The 21,566-nt window shown below is 47.4% G+C and overlaps 1 protein-coding gene across 2 annotated transcripts in view; it reads right to left on the bottom strand.

The window, feature by feature from the left end:
- MIA3 (MIA SH3 domain ER export factor 3) overlaps positions 1-21,566 on the bottom strand; it is a 114,977-nt gene that overhangs the window by 91,966 nt on the left and 1,445 nt on the right. For both annotated transcript variants that reach the window (XM_063919040.1, XM_063919039.1), the window contains exons 2-4: positions 18,051-18,184; positions 13,535-13,621; positions 8,672-12,752 (exon numbers count right to left, since the gene is read on the bottom strand). In XM_063919040.1, coding sequence (XP_063775110.1) covers positions 8,672-12,752; positions 13,535-13,621; positions 18,051-18,184 — 4,302 coding nt within the window. The remainder of the gene's footprint in view (positions 1-8,671; positions 12,753-13,534; positions 13,622-18,050; positions 18,185-21,566) is intronic.

Raw genomic sequence — 21,566 nt, forward strand, 5'->3', positions numbered from 1 at the left:
CCCCAGCAGCACAGAGTATATCAGGAGATGAGTGATGTGTCAGTGAGGCCAGGGCTGCATGTGACAGGGGCAGTGACATGATGTGAGGAGGGGAATGGAGGCAGCAGGAAGCCACAGACTGAGAGTTATATAGTGGGAGGAGCAGGGTCCCCAGCAGCACAGAGTATATCAGGAGATGAGTGATGTGTCAGTGAGGACAGGGCTGCATGTGACAAGGGAAGTGACATGATGTGAGGAGGGAATGGAGGCAGCAGGAAGCCATAGACTGAGAATTATATAGTGGGAGGAGCAGTGTCCCCAGCAGCACAGAGTATATCAGGAGATGAGTGATGTGTCAGTGAGGACAGGGCTGCATGTGACAGGAGCAGTGACATGATGTGAGGAGAGGAATGGAGGCAGCAGGAAGCCACAGACTGAGAGTTATATAGTGGGAGGAGCAGGGTCCCCAGCAGCACAGAGTATATCAGGAGATGAGTGATGTGTCAGTGAGGACAGGGCTGCATGTGACAAGGGCAGTGACATGATGTGAGGAGGGGAATGGAGGCAGCAGGAAGCCACAGACTGAGAGTTATATAGTGGGAGGAGCAGGGTCCCCAGCAGCACAGAGTATATCAGGAGATGAGTGATGTGTCAGTGAGGACAGGGCTGCATGTGACAGGAGCAGTGACATGATGTGAGGAGGGGAATGGAGGCAGCAGGAAGCCACAGACAGAGTTATATAGTGGGAGGAGCAGGGTCCCCAGCAGCACAGAGTATATCAGGAGGTGATTGATGTGTCAGTGAGGACAGGGCTGCATGTGACAGGGGCAGTGACATGATGTGAGGAGGGGAATGGAGGCAGCAGGAAGCCACAGACTGAGAGTTATATAGTGGGAGGAGCAGGGTCCCCAGCAGCACAGAGTATATCAGGAGATGAGTGATGTGTCAGTGAGGACAGGGCTGCATGTGACAAGGGCAGTGACATGATGTAAGGAGGGGAATGGAGGCAGCAGGAAGCCACAGACTGAGAGTTATATAGTGGGAGGAGCAGGGTCCCTAGCAGCACAGAGTATATCAGGAGATGAGTGATGTGTCAGTGAGGACAGGGCTGCATGTGACAGGAGCAGTGACATGATGTGAGGAGGGGAATGGAGGCAGCAGGAAGCCACAGACTGAGAGTTATATAGTGGGAGGAGCAGGGTCCCCAGCAGCACAGAGTATATCAGGAGGTGATTGATGTGTCAGTGAGGACAGGGCTGCATGTGACAGGGGCAGTGACATGATGTGAGGAGGGGAATGGAGGCAGCAGGAAGCCACAGACTGAGAGTTATATAGTGGGAGGAGCAGGGTCCCCAGCAGCACAGAGTATATCAGGAGGTGATTGATGTGTCAGTGAGGACAGGGCTGCATGTGACAGGGGCAGTGACATGATGTGAGGATGGGAATGGAGGCAGCAGGAAGCCACAGACTGAGAGTTATATAGTGGGAGGAGCAGGGTCCCCAGCAGCAGAGAGTATATCAGGAGATGAGGGATGTGTCAGTGAGGACAGGGCTGCATGTGACAGGGGCAGTGACATGATGGGAGGAGGGGAATGGGGGCAGCAGGAAGCCACAGGCTGAGAGTTATATAGTGGGAGGAGCAGGGTCCCCAGCAGCACAGAGTATATCAGGAGATGAGTGATGTGTCAGTGAGGACAGGGCTGCATGTGACAGGGGCAGTGACATGATGTGAGGAGGGGAATGGAGGCAGCAGGAAGCCACAGACTGAGAGTTATATAGTGTTAGGAGCAGGGTCCCCAGCAGCACAGAGTATATCAGGAGATGAGTGATGTGCCAGTGAGGACAGGGCTGCATGTGACAGGGGCAGTGACATGATGTGAGGAGGGGAATGGAGGCAGCAGGAAGCCACAGACTGAGAGTTATATAGTGAGAGGAGCAGGGTCCCCAGCAGCACAGAGTATATCAGGAGATAAGTGATGTGTCAGTGAGGACAGAGCTGCATGTGATAGGGGCAGTGACATGATGTGATGAGGGGAATGGAGGCAGCAGGAAGCCACAGACTGAGAGTTATATAGTGGGAGGAGCAGGGTCTCCAGCAGCACAGAGTATATCAGGAGATGAGTGATGTGTCAGTGAGGACAGGGCTGCATGTGACAGGGGCAGTGACAAGATGTGAGGAGGGGAATGGAGGCAGCAGGAAGCCACAGACTGAGAGTTATATAGTGGGAGGAGCAGGGTCCCCAGCAGCACAGAGTATATCAGGAGATGAGTGATGTGTCAGTGAGGACAGGGCTGCATGTGACAGGAGCAGTGACATGATGTGAGGAGGGGAATGGAGGCAGCAGGAAGCCACAGACTGAGAGTTATATAGTGGGAGGAGCAGGGTCCCCAGCAGCACAGAGTATATCAGGAGATGAGTGATGTGTCAGTGAGGACAGGGCTGCATGTGACAAGGGCAGTGACATGATGTAAGGAGGGGAATGGAGGCAGCAGGAAGCCACAGACTGAGAGTTATATAGTGGGAGGAGCAGGGTCCCTAGCAGCACAGAGTATATCAGGAGATGAGTGATGTGTCAGTGAGGACAGGGCTGCATGTGACAGGAGCAGTGACATGATGTGAGGAGGGGAATGGAGGCAGCAGGAAGCCACAGACTGAGAGTTATATAGTGGGAGGAGCAGGGTCCCCAGCAGCACAGAGTATATCAGGAGGTGATTGATGTGTCAGTGAGGACAGGGCTGCATGTGACAGGGGCAGTGACATGATGTGAGGAGGGGAATGGAGGCAGCAGGAAGCCACAGACTGAGAGTTATATAGTGGGAGGAGCAGGGTCCCCAGCAGCACAGAGTATATCAGGAGGTGATTGATGTGTCAGTGAGGACAGGGCTGCATGTGACAGGGGCAGTGACATGATGTGAGGATGGGAATGGAGGCAGCAGGAAGCCACAGACTGAGAGTTATATAGTGGGAGGAGCAGGGTCCTCAGCAGCACAGAGTATATCAGGAGATGAGTGATGTGCCAGTGAGGACAGGGCTGCATGTGACAGGGGCAGTGACATGATGTGAGGAGGGGAATGGAGGCAGCAGGAAGCCACAGACTGAGAGTTATATAGTGAGAGGAGCAGGGTCCCCAGCAGCACAGAGTATATCAGGAGATAAGTGATGTGTCAGTGAGGACAGAGCTGCATGTGACAGGGGCAGTGACATGATGTGATGAGGGGAATGGAGGCAGCAGGAAGCCACAGACTGAGAGTTATATAGTGGGAGGAGCAGGGTCTCCAGCAGCACAGAGTATATCAGGAGATGAGTGATGTGTCAGTGAGGACAGGGCTGCATGTGACAAGGGAAGTGACATGATGTGAGGAGGGAATGGAGGCAGCAGGAAGCCACAGACTGAGAGTTATATAGTGGGAGGAGCAGGGTCCCCAGCAGCACAGAGTATATCAGGAGAGGAGTGATGTGTCAGTGAGGACAGGGCTGCATGTGACAAGGGAAGTGACATGATGTGAGGAGGGAATGGAGGCAGCAGGAAGCCATAGACTGAGAATTATATAGTGGGAGGAGCAGGGTCCCCAGCAGCACAGAGTATATCAGGAGATGAGTGATGTGTCAGTGAGGACAGGGCTGCATGTGACAGGGGCAGTGAGTGACATGATGTGAGGAGGGGAATGGAGGCAGCAGGAAGCCACAGACTGAGAGTTATAAAGTGGGAGGAGCAGGGTCCCCAGCAGCACAGAGTATATCAGGAGATGAGTGATGTGTCAGTGAGGACAGGGCTGCATGTGACAGGGGCAGTGACATGATGTGAGGAGGGGAATGGAGGCAGCAGGAAGCCACAGACTGAGAGTTATATAGTGGGAGGAGCAGGGTCCCCAGCAGCACAGAGTATATCAGGAGATGAGTGATGTGCCAGTGAGGACAGGGCTGCATGTGACAGGGGCAGTGACATGATGTGAGGAGGGGAATGGAGGCAGCAGGAAGCCACAGACTGAGAGTTATATAGTGAGAGGAGCAGGGTCCCCAGCAGCACAGAGTATATCAGGAGATAAGTGATGTGTCAGTGAGGACAAAGCTGCATGTGATAGGGGCAGTGACAAGGGGTGGTCTTCTGTATACCGGCGGTCGGGCTCCCGGCGCTCAGTATACCGGCGCCGGGAGCCCGACCGCCGGCATACCGACACTTATTTTCCCTCGTGGGGGTCCACGACCCCCATAGAGGGAGAATAAAATAGTGTGGCGCGCGTAGCGCGCCACCGTGCCCGTAGCGTGGCGAGCGCAGCGAGCCCGCAAGGGGCTCATTTGCGCTCGCCGCACTGTCGGTCAGCCGGCGGTCGGGCTCCCGGCGCCGGTATGCTGGGCGCCGGGAGCCCGACCGCCGGCCAGCCGTAGTGAACCCGTGACAAGATGTGAGGAGGGGAATGGAGGCAGCAGGAAGCCATAGACTGAGAATTATATAGTGGGAGGAGCAGTGTCCCCAGCAGCACAGAGTATATCAGGAGATGAGTGATGTGTCAGTGAGGACAGGGCTGCATGTGACAGGGGCAGTGACATGATGTGAGGAGGGGAATGGAGGCAGCAGGAAGCCACAGACTGAGAGTTATATAGTGGGAGGAGCAGGGTCCCCAGCAGCACAGAGTATATCAGGAGATGAGTGATGTGTCAGTGAGGACAGGGCTGCATGTGACAGGGGCAGTGACATGATGTGAGGAGGGGAATGGAGGCAGCAGGAAGCCACAGACTGGGAGTTATATAGTGGGAGGAGCAGGGTCCCCAGCAGCACAGAGTATATCAGGAGATGAGTGATGTGTCAGTGAGGACAGGGCTGCATGTGACAGGAGCAGTGACATGATGTGAGGAGGGGAATGGAGGCAGCAGGAAGCCACAGACTGAGAGTTATATAGTGGGAGGAGCAGGGTCCCCAGCAGCACAGAGTATATCAGGAGATGAGTGATGTGTCAGTGAGGACAGGGCTGCATGTGACAGGAGCAGTGACATGATGTGAGGAGGGGAATGGAGGCAGCAGGAAGCCACAGACAGAGTTATATAGTGGGAGGAGCAGGGTCCCCAGCAGCACAGAGTATATCAGGAGGTGATTGATGTGTCAGTGAGGACAGGGCTGCATGTGACAGGGGCAGTGACATGATGTGAGGAGGGGAATGGAGGCAGCAGGAAGCCACAGACAGAGTTATATAGTGGGAGGAGCAGGGTCCCCAGCAGCACAGAGTATATCAGGAGATGAGTGATGTGTCAGTGAGGACAGGGCTGCATGTGACAGGAGCAGTGACATGATGTGAGGAGAGGAATGGAGGCAGCAGGAAGCCACAGACTGAGAGTTATATAGTGGGAGGAGCAGGGTCCCCAGCAGCACAGAGTATATCAGGAGATGAGTGATGTGTCAGTGAGGACAGGGCTGCATGTGACAAGGGCAGTGACATGATGTAAGGAGGGGAATGGAGGCAGCAGGAAGCCACAGACTGAGAGTTATATAGTGGGAGGAGCAGGGTCCCTAGCAGCACAGAGTATATCAGGAGATGAGTGATGTGTCAGTGAGGACAGGGCTGCATGTGACAGGAGCAGTGACATGATGTGAGGAGGGGAATGGAGGCAGCAGGAAGCCACAGACTGAGAGTTATATAGTGGGAGGAGCAGGGTCCCCAGCAGCACAGAGTATATCAGGAGGTGATTGATGTGTCAGTGAGGACAGGGCTGCATGTGACAGGGGCAGTGACATGATGTGAGGAGGGGAATGGAGGCAGCAGGAAGCCACAGACTGAGAGTTATATAGTGGGAGGAGCAGGGTCCCCAGCAGCACAGAGTATATCAGGAGGTGATTGATGTGTCAGTGAGGACAGGGCTGCATGTGACAGGGGCAGTGACATGATGTGAGGATGGGAATGGAGGCAGCAGGAAGCCACAGACTGAGAGTTATATAGTGGGAGGAGCAGGGTCCCCAGCAGCAGAGAGTATATCAGGAGATGAGGGATGTGTCAGTGAGGACAGGGCTGCATGTGACAGGGGCAGTGACATGATGGGAGGAGGGGAATGGGGGCAGCAGGAAGCCACAGGCTGAGAGTTATATAGTGGAAGGAGCAGGGTCCCCAGCAGCACAGAGTATATCAGGAGATGAGTGATGTGTCAGTGAGGACAGGGCTGCATGAGACAGGGGCAGTGACATGATGGGAGGAGGGGAATGGGGGCAGCAGGATGCCACAGACTGAGAGTTATATAGTGAATGGAGCAGGGTCCTGTAATGTGTATGCATTTTGTACTGATTTGTAAGAATTTTTACTATCACTGAATAGCCACACTACCTGCTGCATTTGGGATGCAATTTGAATCTGCTCCTGTCGCTAGGCATGCCGAAACTACAGTACATACCTCACATATTTGCAGGCAGCTGAACGAAGGTCTCAAAAATGTGTGTGTGTGTTTTGGGGGAGGGTTTCCCCCCCCCCCCCCCCCCCCTTATAATTAGATGAAACCTATGTTACCCTCAGCATAAAGCCCTATGCGTCCAAGTGTAAACACTGTAGAACCTCGGCTCTCAGGGCAGTGTAAGATCCACCTTACTAGAAAGCGTAGCTAGACAGCCATTGCGGCAGAGTGTACATAGACATCTATCGGCTGACCTTTCCCGTAAGGAGGAGATGTCACCTGGGTGAGAGCTCTTACGGTGTTAATTACCGGCTATTATCAGCATGTTACATTTGTCTGTAGCAAACTCATTTCCCGAGCCGTGGAACCTTTCCCAGATAAACAAGGAGGGTGCACTCCTTCCTCATTACTGGAGGCCTTACATAGCTCCTAAATAAAAATAAAAAAAAGGGACCTACTCGGGTTCTAAGTGCATTATAACTATAGAGACAACATATATGAAAATATACTACTAGCTAAAAGAGAGATCGGTATAAGTAAAAGAAAAGAAGCCGGCGATGGAACAAACTGGTGGCCGCTCCGTCATGTCTCCGGAACGATAAGGATAAACCGCGGTTCTTCAGCACCACTTGAGCCTCTCCTTTGTCTTCCGTTCTGCAGTCTCTGCTGATTAGTGGCGTAATATTGGGCTGACAGCCATAGCTTTTTCTAAGGGGTTTATTTACTAAAGTTCGATTTTCATCTATTTTTATCTATTTCAAATCGTTCTCAATCGATGTTGGGTTTTCATGGTTAAAACACACTTTTACTAACAAATTATGTTTTTATATTCATTTTTTTCAAGGTTATTAAATGTGTGTTTTAGCCCTGGAAACCCAACGTTGCTTTAGAATGATTCTCATTGATTTGAAATCGACAGAAGTCACTGAAAATCAACCTTTAGTAAATAAACCCCTAAAGGTGCATACACACGGTGAGATCCTTGCTATGCCCGATTATGACTATGCGATTTCCCTTGAACTCCCCCAGAGCCCAGACAGCACAGATACAGTAGTACAGATTTTGACTGTCTGTGCTTGAGATTTTGTCTATGGGTCTAATTCAGATCTGTTCGCTCGCTAGCGTTTTTCGCTGCGCAGCGATCAGGTAACTACTGCGCATGCGTATGCACCGCAATGCACAGGCGCGGCGTACGGTTACAAAGCGGATCGTTGTTGAGCACTGGTTCTAGCGAAGAAACCATTCACACAGTCGTTCACAAGGAGATTGACAGGAAGAGGGCGTTAGTGGGCGGCAACTGACCGTTTTCTGGGAGTGGTTGGAAAAACGCAGGCGTGACAAAGCGTCTGCAAGGCGGGTGTCTGACGTCAATTCCGGCCCCGGATAGGCTGAAGTGATCTCAGCGGCTCAGTAAGGTCAGAGCTACTCAGAAACTGCACAAACTGTTTTTGTACAGGGCGGCTGCACATGCGTTCACACACTGCACAGCTAAAATACACTCCCCTATAGGCGGCGACTATCTGATCGCAGCGCTGCAAAAAATAGCTAGCAAGCAAATAGATCTGAATTAAGCCCTACGTACGATTTTGACTAAGTGCCAATTTTGACTATACTTTGTACTAGATAGTACACTAGATAGTCAAGATTGACTTGCCTGCACAGTCCACCTAGCCTTCCGATACCGAGCCCGCGGGATCGCACATCGGGATCAAATCAGTATCGCAAGCTGCCTAACTCCTTGTGATTTCCACTAACTTTCCTTGCGATTATGACTATATAGTCAAAATCAAAAGGAGAAATCTCACCGTGTGAAAAACCAGGGTTCCCCCGAGACACAAAGGAGCGGTCGCCTTGTGGCTGCTATTCTCTTTCTTCTACTGATCTTTTTGTTGTTTGCCTCCTAGTACTTCAGATTTGATGTATGGGCTAGACCAGGGTCTGTCATTTCCGCCTTAGCCGCTTGGTATGGCATTTGTATGCAGCGAATGTGGCTTTAGCTTGTTTTTCAGTCTTGGCACCTGTGCCCTGTATGGACGTTTGGAGATCTCAGGGTGAACGTTATATGTATGCGTGATAATTTAGAGGTACTTCCAATTGTTCTGAATAATACTTCCCAGCATGAAGTTTGCAATGATAGAGTAACTGTTTTAGAACCCCATGCTATGACTTTGTCACTATTGTGGAGAGAGATAATCTACCAATCAGCTCCCAGTTGTAATTTTTCAAATATAGCCTGCAGCATGGCAGTTAGAAGCAATTGGTTGGTACTTTATCTCTCTCCAAGCATTGATACATCTCCCCCATAAATACTGTTCTTACCTTCCTCTTTAATCTCTGTGTCCGGAACTCCTGGTGCAAGCAGAGAACTGTCACCGAGAGTGGAGTGTTTCTGCCGAAGCTTGTACGAGATCTCCTGTACATCATCCAACAGATCGTCGAACATCTCTTTCTCTGTCGCCGTGCTCTCACTGTTCACCTCTAGTGCATCCAAGACACTCTCCACAAAGCCGAGTATAGTCGAGTCAGATGCTTCTAAAATCTCGTCCAGAGCTTTGTCAATGTAATCAAGACGCACATTTTCTCTCCGTGCAAGCTTCAGTTCGGAGTCCATGTCCTGGAACATGGCTTCCAGCCTGAAGATGTTGTCGGAGCCAAGGATGTTTGTGAACTGTGATATCTGTACTTCATCCAGATAGTCCCTCATTATGGTAAGAGCCCTAATACTTTCAATATAAGAGGCTTCCTCCAGTGCCTCAATCCCTGTAATTTGGGACTCATCTGGCTCTTCTACATTGGCCGACTTGTCATTAGACGGGTCTGATATGTCATCCCTCATATATTCTTTGGTGGCTTTCTCTACGTCTTCTTGTACAATTGTGGCCCCCTTCTGTTGATTTTCTGTACCTGAAATATTTGAATCAATCTTATTCTGACTCAGACGGTCATCAACCTTCTCTGTCTCCTCCTCATTTGCTGTTGGGATATTCTCCTTTTTTGGTTCAGTCACAACATCAACCTTTTCATCCACAACATCCTCTGGAACTGAGGGGTCTGCTTCTTGCACAGTGGTTTCTTCATTTTCTGGTTCAAGTATTTTAAGTGCTGTTTCTTGGGTGGGTTCATTTTCACCACTTACTGATTTAGGTAAGTCATCAGTAAGGTCACTGTCACTCTCAGCCTTTGACAGCAATTCTCTAGAACGCCTGGCACTCACTGCATTTTCATCTTCCAGCAGTTCATCCCTGTTATCTACATCAGTCTCCTCTCTGTCCACACCCAAAGGAGGTTCTTCTTCATCGTCCTCATTACTCAAATGGACCTCGACTTCTGAAACTTCGATATCGGCCCTGACTTCAGTATCTGGTTCCTTAGTGTCTTCAGGCTGCTGTCCTGCTTCATGATTGTCCAGCTTAAGTTGTTCATCTTCTTCCTTCTTGGTCTCAATTTCCCCAAGCTTTTCTTTCAGTATATTGTCATCTTGTTCATCTTCTTCCTTCTTGGTCTCAATTTCCCCAAGCTTTTCTTTCAGTATATTGTCATCTTGTTCATCTTCTTCCTTCTTGGTCTCAATTTCCCCAAGCTTTTCTTTCAGTATATTGTCATCTTGTTCATCTTCTTCCTTCTTGGTCTCAATTTCCCCAAGCTTTTCTTTCAGTATATGGTCATCTTGTTCATCTTCTTCCTTCTTGGTCTCAATTTCCCCAAGCTTTTCTTTCAGATTATCATCCTCTTCAGTTGATGACGTTTCAGATTTGCTTTCATCTACAGACTTAATGTCTTCTACTACTGTTCGATCTGAGCTTTCTGTTTCCTCCAATCCTGGAGAAACAATGTCTTTTGCCTCTACAACTGGACTTTGTTGCGGTGTATTGTCCACTTCGCTGGGGAGATCAGCAGGGACAGAATCAATTGTAGGCTTGTCATCATCTGGGACTGCCAGATCCAATGAGGCCAATTTAGTTTCCACTGATTCTATCTCTCCCGTTTTGCCTTGGTTGGTGTTGAGATGTTCTACCCCGGAGTCCGCAGATGACCGTACTTCCTTATTTATAGAGTGGTCTTGTTCCAGATCTTCATCTGCTTCAATTTTTATGTCCACTGTTTCTGTTTCTTTGTTCTCTTTTAATTCCACACTTGGATTTTCAGATGTTGCACCATCACGGTTATCCTCCCTTGTTTCTATATTCTCATTCAGTTTTGTCCCAGGGAGCTCAGAATCCTTCAATGATTTTGTAAATTCCTCAGTAGTTGCATTTTTATCATCAGGCGGTAGCTGTGAACCTTCCTTAGCTGCTTCACCATTAACAGTATCCCTTGGCTCATTTAAAGATGCTGATTCCACATCCATTTTACCAGGGTGTTCCATTACGTCTTGTTCATCTGTTGATAATTCAGCACCTGTTTCACTTTTGGGAGAGAATGTTTCACCACTGGATGAGCTGTTTGTTGTAATAGTGATGTTTGGTTCTGTTTGTGAAGATTTATCAACCTCAACAACAGTTAATGTTTCATCTAACGGGTCTTCTTCTAGAAGATACAGGTCATCATCAAGAGAGTCCTCAGAATGGTCATGTTGTCTCATGCTGTTTTTATCCATGCCAAGCAAATATAGACTGTTGTCTTCTTCCAACTGTTCGATGGTGTCTTCCTCCTCCTCTTCCTCTTCTTCCGAGTCTGTTCCATCTGGGTGTGTGACTTCTCGTGTGGTTTCCCCACCACTGACAATGGCAAAGAAGGTGTCACCCCATGTGGTTATAATATCCTGCTCTGGCTTTAGTGTTGTAGCATGCCCCATATCTACAGGGACCTCCACTTCGTCTTCAGGAGGGGTTGCTTTTGCCTCTGATGGAGTGGATGACATAGAATGGTTCTCAAAAGTGGTATGATCCAATGACTTCTCATCTGATTCATCATAAGATAACAGAGGGGCTTCAGTAAACTCTTCGATGAGGTCCTCTTCATATTGTGCATCATAGGAGTCATCCACGGTGTCCTCATATTCATCTCGGAATTTATCTTCTAGTGTAACATGTATAGTCTCCTCATCATCTGACACAACAGCATCTCCTGTTGAGTCAATTTTTGTCTTTAAGTTCTGTATAAGTTCCTCATCTATGAGGGTAAAGGAATCAAGGTTTTCCATTTTTTCTTTGTATGGATTAGTTCCTCCATCACTAGTGCTGCCATTTCTAGGTTGCTCACTTTCTGGCACTTTGCTTTTTTGATCTATTGCATCATGTGCAACATGGTCTTCCTGAGAATTTTTGGACTGAGTAGTTACACTTTGGAAAGATTTTACAGTTTTACCAACATCTACCTGATTACCTAAATTGTTGCTATGTTGTTTTTCATGGCTTTTCTCATTAATCAGGGCTTCTTTTTCTAGGCCTTGATGTTGCTGCTCCTTTTTTTCTTGGACTTCTTGAGAAGGTGGCTCTACTAATGTTGCTTCAGGCTCAGACTCCGAAAGGGATAGTTCATCTGTTGGTGGGCCAGATTGAAAAGGTAGTGACTTATCTGGTGGTTTACCAGACTCACCTGTTGATGTTCCAGACTCTGAAGTAGACAGTTCTTCTGTTGATGTTCTAGACTCTAAAACACGTGGTTCTCCAGGTGGTGTTACAAGCTCTGGATAAGAGTGTTCTGGTGTTGTACTAGACTCTGAAGGAGGTGGCTCCTCTGAATCTGGAGATGGCTCCACTGGTGGCGCTGTAAGTTCTGAAGCCCGCAATTCCTCTGGAAAGGTTTTAGATTCTGAAAGACGAGGTTCTCCTGGTGACTTTACAGATTCAGAAGGAGGCAAAACCCCTGAAGGAGGAGATTCCCCTTCTGCTGTTTTGGGATCTGAAGGAGGAGACTCCTCTTCCGATGTTTTGGGATCTAAGAGAGGAGACTCCCTTAGTGCTTTTTCAGGATATGAAGGAGGAGACTCCCCTTCTGATGTTTTGGGATCTGAGAGAGGAGACTCCCTTGGTGCTTTTTCAGGATCTGAGAGAGAAGACTCCCTTGGTGCTGCTTCCGTATCTGTAGAAGATTTGCCTTCTGATGTCTTGGGATCTGACAGAGGAAACTCCGTTGGAGCTGCTTCTAGATCTGTAGGAGAAGATTCCCCTTCTGATGTTTTTGGATCTGAGTGAGGAGACTCCCTTGGTGCTGTTTCCGAATTTGTAGGCAGTGATTCCCCAGGTCCGGTTTCAGATTGTGAAGGAGGCGTCTCCCCTGGTGCTGCCGCAGACTGTGATAGTTCTGACTCCTTTGCTTCTGTTTCAGACTGTGGATGAGACTCATCTCCTGGTTGTGATTTTCCTGTTGTGCTTCCTTTTTGTTTATTTAAAAGTTCATCAACATTATAACTATCAAAATTATCTCGTCCATCATCAAAACACACAAAATCAGTTTGCTGCAAAAAAAAAAAAAAAAAAACAGAAGAAAACAAAACAAAGAAATAAGTAATACATCCTGAAGCGTAAAGAATAGACCACAAAGCAGCCAAGTGCATGTTTGTTCTCTTGTTACAAATATTAAATCTGGAAAATGTTAGGAACGTTCCCAAATTGCATTGCACAATTTGAAGCATTAATCCATTGAACGTTTAAGCATAATATTATTTTCTCAATGACCGTATTAGAAATCTATAGTAATGACTGGTATCTCATCAATAAATCACTAAAGTCTTACTGCCAGTGGCGATATTGATCACTACTTGTACCGGGATATTAAATTAACCTAAAAACAAGAAGATTCCAGGTTTAAAAATACCAGTCAATAAAGATCAAGCACAGCCCCCCAAATCTCTGTTGGTCACCTGCGGCCAGATTGATACATAATATCAGTCACTTCGGAAACAATCGATTTTTCTTATAGTGCTTAATAGGAGTCTTTATATAAAAAACATTCAACCCTACAGATGTTTTATGTGGATAACAAAAAGTTTGTCACCCGGATGAGGGGCTTTGATACTGGGGTAGAGGGATGGCAAATTAAACTATGAGTGTTGTATATAGGCATTGTGACCGGATAGCTGTATACCACTGTATACATTCAACTATTACCAACAGAACTGCATAAAATATATTAAATACAAATATGTCTATTTACTTAGCTTCTGCGCTGTTCCGAGCTGCACATACCACAAGTTCTAGAGTAAACGTCCTTTACACAAGACGACACACACACACTCACATCTGTCGGAAACACAAGCTCCTCCGTGACGTAATCTGCTTTTACATCTATAAGATTCTTTGGGAAATAACCAAAAAATGAGTCCACCTGAAAAACCAAACAACAGGACAGTCATTATTGCAAGTAACCATATGCAAATGAATCAAGCAACCTGTAACATAACGGCTAAAGCTGTAGAGCGCAGGGGGTGGAAATGAAGAATTAGACAATCACCGTCATGTGAAAATAAACAGTTTTCCAGGAAATCACAAACATCAAATATAGATGCCTCGATTTTTGCTATATCTATCTGAGAATGATAGACGGAGGGGATGATAGTTAAATGATTTCGGCAGCTACGCTAATGTCAATTTGAGCTGTTTGTAGAAGATATTGTCTGTCTCTATATTCGGGAGAAAACATTTCTGTGGGGGACAATGAGTTCATTCACACCCCTTCCTTGTGTGCACAAGGCGTCACTGGGAGCAGGAAGGTGGGTGTCTATGGGTGCACCCTTCTATGCAGTGGGGTGTCTAGCTAGGTGCAAGGAGGTAGAAGGCTGCCCTTCCGAGGTGATGCTGGGGTAGTGACCGTGCTGCCCCCTCGGCTTTGCACTCTGGGCTGCGGGCACCAGTTGCACACCCCACGTTATGACCCTGCGGCTGAGTAATGTCACAAAAGGCCATCTGTGCTTTTGCAAAATGATCCTTGTTCTCAAGCGAATTCATCATCTGCAGCAAAGGTAATGGCGGCCACTTGCTAGCCGAGGGGAAATCATAAAAGACGCTATTAGGGCAAGAGATGCAGCACTGTGCAATATTACATAACTAGGAAAGTAAGCCCAGACTTGTGGAATTGCTTTCAGTGCGCAGAATGACAGAAAACATGCCGTGCACCCATATCCGGATGACACCATAGGATTTAACATTCTCCTTCCCTACAAGTTGCACAGTAATTGCCCCAGTGTATGTTTTGACCCTGTCGTGGTACATTTCTGGGGTTTGAATTAAATACCCCACCCGTTTATCTGGCAGCGCCTCCAGGAACAGGGCTAGAGGTGTAGAAATCCCTTGTATGTTCACTTATAATATACGATTAAGGACTTCTCTGTCCCTTTTGAAGGTCAGGTGTCACGGAGCAGCTTCTATTACACACATTTTGCAGCTACCCGCTGGCCCTCTGATCAGATTCTTCATAAACATTACTGGAGACATCTCAATACAGATGCAGTTTCTCAGAGCAACCACCAGTTACACGGCAGCCCGCTGGTGCTACAGTAGTAGTGTTCGTTCTAGCACCCTGCGCCTTTCAAAACATGTGCAGCTACTCTTTCCTGCCTGGGGTGTCGCTCTTTGCTTTGGTGCTTCTCAGCACACTCTGGTCTGTATTTCAGTGCTGCCATACAGACCAGAGTGTTCTGAGAAGCACAAGAGCAGAGAGCAACACCCCAGGCAGGAAAGGAGAACTGCATGGATTTGGAAAGGTGCAGGGTGCTAGAATGAACACTACAGTAGGTGACAAGCCTCCTGAAGGTAGTGCTTGATTTCTAGAAAAGGTGCCGGTCCTCACCTAAACTTTCACATTGATACAAGATATATATAGCAGCTCCCACGAGCAGGGCCCTACGCCCACATTTGCTTTTCCTCACTTAAACCATCACCGTCCCACTGCCAATAACACAACCAAACCTTTGTGTTCAGTTGACCTCCTGCTCATTTGGGTACTATGACGGCTGAGGCAGAAATGTTTATATACAGTACCTGGACTGCAGCTGATGCAGTCCATAGAAGCCGGGGCTTTGCACATACGCAGTACTGTCACCGCTACTGCACATGCCGCACTGATCACGGCACCTGTACTATGTAGTTCACATACGCCGGTACATAGTACAGGTGCCATGATCAGGGTGGTGGCGAAGACCAGGCAACAAGGCGGGCGGAGACCCGGTAGCACGGATGGTTACAGTAAGCTGTAGCAATACATCACATTTAGAATTTTGCACATATGGGTCGTTGGGTCGACACAACTTAGGTCGACAGTCATTAGGTCAACATGCATTAGTTTGACAGGGTCACTAGGTCGACATGTACTAGGTCAACAGGTCAAAAGGTCGACATGAGTTTTTTTACTTTTTTTTGTGTCGCTGTCATTGTAAAGTGACGGGGAACCCCAATTAGTGCACCGTGTCCCCTCGCTGCGCTCGGCACAGGTTACCGTTCCCTAATGTAGTCCACGTGGATCGTAAAGTATTAAAAAGTCACAAAATTGGGGGGGAAAGTGAAAAACTCACGTCGACCTTTTGATCTGTCGACCTAATGACCGTATCAAAGGTGCAGGGTGCTAGAATAAACACTATTCAACGTATAATAAAGGTAACAGATATTATAATAGACAGTATATTTACTAAAGATCTATTTCGAATAGATGAAAATAAATCTTAATCGATGTTGGGCTTCTAGTGCTAAAACACACATTTACTAAGATTAAAAATGTAAAAAAAAATCATCTGTTAATAATGTGTGGTTTAGCCCTCTAAGCCCACCATCGATTAAGATCGATTTTGAATCGACCTATAATAGTAAGTATACCCGTAAGTATACGGCTGCGCTTTCCCTATGGAATTTACAGCAGCATTCTGTGTGGCAGTGCCTGGGAGACGGCAGGTGCCGCCTGTAATCTGCGTTATCACGGTTATTTATATGTACTGTCACTATCATCCCATTTCTCTAAGCGCTACACACCAACCAATCAGCAGTTAGTCCCGCCCTTATTTATTGCAATAACACAACTAATGACCACAGTATAAGGCTTGAAAACAGACCACAGAGGCTAATGTAACACAGTCTCATACATGAATGAAACACAAATCATTTTAGGCAACAATGTAACCTAGAAAACTGCAACTCACAAACACTTCCAGGAGTTAGTTAAGAACCAGAATAAGAAGCAAGCTATAGTTTGAAGGACATTATAGACTGAAAAATAAAAATAAAATAGTTCGACATTTGGATTTACAGTCTGCATTTGGTTCTGCTGCAGAGTAAGTTAGTTATTCCCATTATAGCGCCATTCAGTGACTGTCAAGCTGTAGTATCTTTCCTATTACTATCGTATTTTATAACTGTACAGCTCTGGGGAACATTACAATGACGCATAAATAAACAGCTCTTTTTAGGACACAGTCACTGCGTAAAATGCTGGAACGTATTACAATGTGCCAACATGCCAGGTAGCTAGGTACTGACAGCTACAAATCGCTCCCTGGGGATCCTGCAAAGTGCTACATAAATGTATTTTTATCTAACAGAACACCAGCTTCGCCTGCCACAGATATTCACATTGCACCACTCACTAATAGCTGGCAGTGCCGCAAAAGCACTAGTAGCTATCGACGCATCGCCGACAGACCTTCGCTATCACGAGATCAGCCACAAGTATAAACCACACGCTGAAAGAACTAAATAAATACTTTATACATTGGTCTGGCCTGTAACCAGAAGTCTAGCTGCAATGGTTATGGCCTGATAATCGAGAATCTAGCTCTTGGGCCTGACCGAACCGTCATTCTGTCCACTCTTGCGTGTCTAACCTGAACACCAATCCTGAGGTTCTGGGTAAATATGCATCTTAACGCCTGCGGGGATGATTCGCCAGAGGATAACTGATAACAACAGCTAAACACTTAACTGCGCAGCAAAACAGCTAAACATACTTCACAAGTCCTGACAAGGCACGGGAGCTAGAATACAGACCAGGGTAAGCAACGTTATTTTCTTTGGATGGCAAAACTGCAACATTAATAGCCAAAACAATTTCTGCAGTACCATCACCTGTACGACATAAACAAACATTTACAGTACTATAGTAATAGATGGGTTCTAAATATGTTACGGGTTCTCCTGTCCGTCCTTTTTTTGTAAGCTAGAAAATGTGTAGACTGGAGACAGACACATGCTACAGAACTTTGTGCTGTTATGAGGCTTTGTGCAGAACTAACAGTGGTAGTGTTTATTCCAGCACCCTGCACCTGACACAACCTGTGCAGTTCCTCCTTCCTGCCTGGTGTGTTGTTCTTTGCTCTGGTGCTTCTAGCACACTCCACACTGAGATACAGATCAGAGTGTATTAGAAGCACCACAGCAGAGAGAGAGACACCCCAGACAGGAAAGAGGAAATGCACGGGTTGTGACAGGTGCAGGGTGCTAGAATGAACACTATGCGGCAGGTGTCACTCACTAGAGGCCCAGGCTTCGCTGGGCTTGCAGGCCACATTTGGGTTCTCTGGTTTGGTGAGGAAGGATCAGCGCGCCTGGTAGCAAGGGGACTGCGGGTGCCACTCAAAACAACCTTGAGTGCCACGTAAGGGCAATAGTGCCAAGGGCTGCCTACCCCTGTTACTGAACCACGGTCCACCCCTGCCTGGTTGAACACATGGGCCAGGTTACTACGAGAACCAGTCATATTGGCGCAAGAGTGGCATTAAGAGAAAGAATGGAAGAATACACTTCGTGACACATGAACGGCAACGATTACTTACGCTTCCTGCCCACAGGTCCGACGATCGTCCATCCAGCTTGTGGTAAACATATATCAATTCATCCTTTTTAAAATTCAAAAACCGACAGTCCGGCCCCGTAAAATCTTGTATGGCTTTACCCCTGTGCATCAACTCTGCGAACAGAACATAATGTGCAGAAGTCATTAGCAGATGTCGCGAAAATCAAAACACAGAATAAATACATTATAACGTTGCTTTGCCCGGGAACAGGGAATAGGGTCACTAAAATATATAACCTCAGAGTGCAGGATTAATACTGCGTACAAAGTACAGGATGTGACACGTGTATCGGAAGTAGAGACACAAAGTCACAATTGTTGTGGTCTAAAGATTCTTGGGGCAGATGTATTAACCTGGAGAAGGCATAAGGAAAGTGATAAACCAGCGATATGTACAAGGTGATAAACGCACCAGCCAATCAGCTCCAATATGTAAATTAACAGTTAGGAGCTGATTGGCTGGTGCGTTTATCACCTTGCACATATCACTGGTTTATCACTTCCTTATGCCGTCTCCAGGCTTAATACATCTGCCCTCTTACTCTATGGGGGTAATTCTGAGTTGATCGCAGCAGTAAGTTTGTTAGCAATTGGGCAAAACCATGTGCACTGCAGGGGAGGCAGATGTAACATGTGCAGAGAGAGTTAGATTTGGGTGGGTTATTTTGTTTCTGTGCAGGGTAAATACTGGCTGCTTTATTTTTACACTGCAATTTAGATTCCAGTTTGAACACACCCCACCCAAATTTAACTCTCTCTGCGCATGTTATATCTGTGTCCCCCTGCAGTGCACATGGTTTTGCCCAACTGCTAACTAATCTGATGCTGCGATCAACTCAGAATTACCCCCCATATCTCCCCATCTCTCTACCCTATTCTGATACTAAGCCTTGGGGAGAGGTAAAGTGGGTGGAGATAAAGTAGCAGCCAATCAGCTCCTAAATGTCATTTTTCAAACCCAGCCTGTGACATGACAGTTACGAGCGGATTGGCTGGCACTTTCTCTCTCTCCAAGGCTCAGTACATCTCTCCCTTAATGCCATGTAGACTCACTCCTTCCATAAATGCAACTTAGGTTGACAGATATCATTGTGAAAATCCATAAAGTTCAAGGGAAACTGTGTATTCTCAGTCCAATAAGAACATTTCCATAACCCCACTGTGCACAGCTATTCACTGAGTAATTCATTCCCCATAATTACGCCACCACCACGTGTCCTATCTTTTATAAACAAGTTTAGTGTCATGTAATTGAACCTCCGACAATATATTTGTGAACTTCTTGTGTAACTTTGCAAAACAATTGTGTCAGACCCTTACAATCTAGAGAACGTAACAGTCTGTGTGCTTCCAGCCCCACCGGAGTGCAACATCATTAACCCATTACAGGCACAAACACTGCAAGTTTTATTTGTTTGTTTGTTCATCAGATACTGACAGACAGGAAACTGCCCTCACCTTATTTACACATCTGACAGCTCCATCTGATCCTATACCCCAGCAGGAATGTGCCAGTGACCTTCCTGATAGGGGGGACTGAGGATTATTTTCTGCAACACTTTCACCCTTACCAAGGACAAAGGCCAATTGGAAGAGCCAGTGTAAATACAGCAGATTCCCTGGTTACCCAGCTGCAGAAGCCCCATCCCCTCCTGTGATCGCAGAGAGAGAAGCAGCCAGCTGCCTAATACTGTGCATGCCCAAATAGGACCCACCAAGTGCACACAAGTGTCAGCAGGACATAAATCAGTGTATAATAGTGCACAAGGGGCAGAGATACACTTCTAGCAAAGGGAACCCTGCACACAAGCATCCCCAGACTGGTAGCAGATACAGTGTAACAGGTACACACAGATCCCCAGACCAGGTGCAGATACAGTGTAACAGGTACACACAGATCCCCAGACTAGGTGCAGATACAGTGTAACAGGTACACACAGATCCCCAGACTGGTAGCAGATACAGTGTAACAGGTACACACAGATCCCCAGACCAGGTGCAGATACAGTGTAACAGGTACACACAGATCCCCAGACTAGGTGCAGATACAGTGTAACAGGTACACACAGATCCCCAGACTAGGTGCAGATACAGTGTAACAGGTACACACAGATCCCCAGACCAGGTGCAGATACAGTGTAACAGGTACACACAGATCCCCAGACCAGGTGCAGATACAGTGTAACAGGTACACACAGATCCCCAGACTGGTAGCAGATACAGTGTAACAGGTACACACAGATCCCCAGACCAGGTGCAGATACAGTGTAACAGGTACACACAGATCCCCAGACCAGGTGCAGATACAGTGTAACAGGTACACACAGATCCCCAGACCAGGTGCAGATACAGTGTAACAGGTACACACAGATCCCCAGACCAGGTGCAGATACAGTGTAACAGGTACACACAGATCCCCAGACCAGGTGCAGATACAGTGTAACAGGTACACACAGATCCCCAGACCAGGTGCAGATACAGTGTAACAGGTACACACAGATCCCCAGACTAGGTGCAGAGACAGTGTAACAGGTACACACAGAACCCCAGACTAGGTGCAGATACAGTGTAACAGGTACACAGATCCCCAGACTAGGTGCAGATACAGTGTAACAGGTACACAGATCCCCAGACCAGGTGCAGATACAGTGTAACAGGTACACACAGATCCCCAGACCAGGTGCAGATACAGTGTAACAGGTACACACAGATCCCCAGACCAGGTGCAGATACAGTGTAACAGGTACACACAGATCCCCAGACCAGGTGCAGATACAGTGTAACAGGTACACACAGATCCCCAGACCAGGTGCAGATACAGTGTAACAGGTACACACAGATCCCCAGACCAGGTGCAGATACAGTGTAACAGGTACACACAGATCCCCAGACCAGGTGCAGATACAGTGTAACAGGTACACACAGATCCCCAGACTAGGTGCAGATACAGTGTAACAGGTACACACAGATCCCCAGACCAGGTGCAGATACAGTGTAACAGGTACACACAGATCCCCAGACCAGGTGCAGATACAGTGTAACAGGTACACACAGATCCCCAGACCAGGTGCAGATACAGTGTAACAGGTACACACAGATCCCCAGACCAGGTGCAGATACAGTGTAACAGGTACACACAGATCCCCAGACCAGGTGCAGATACAGTGTAACAGGTACACACAGATCCCCAGACTAGGTGCAGAGACAGTGTAACAGGTACACACAGAACCCCAGACTAGGTGCAGATAAAGTGTAACAGGTACACACAGATCCCCAGACTAGGTGCAGATACAGTGTAACAGGTACACACAGATCCCCAGACTAGGTGGAGATACAGTGTAACAGGTACACACAGATCCCCAGACCAGGTGCAGATACAGTGTAACAGGTACACACAGATCCCCAGACCAGGTGCAGATACAGTGTAACAGGTACACACAGATCCCCAGACCAGGTGCAGATACAGTGTAACAGGTACACACAGATCCCCAGACCA

Source organism: Pseudophryne corroboree, chromosome 4 (genome assembly GCF_028390025.1).
Source record: "Pseudophryne corroboree isolate aPseCor3 chromosome 4, aPseCor3.hap2, whole genome shotgun sequence".
In the NCBI taxonomy this organism is placed as follows: Eukaryota; Metazoa; Chordata; class Amphibia; order Anura; family Myobatrachidae; genus Pseudophryne; species Pseudophryne corroboree.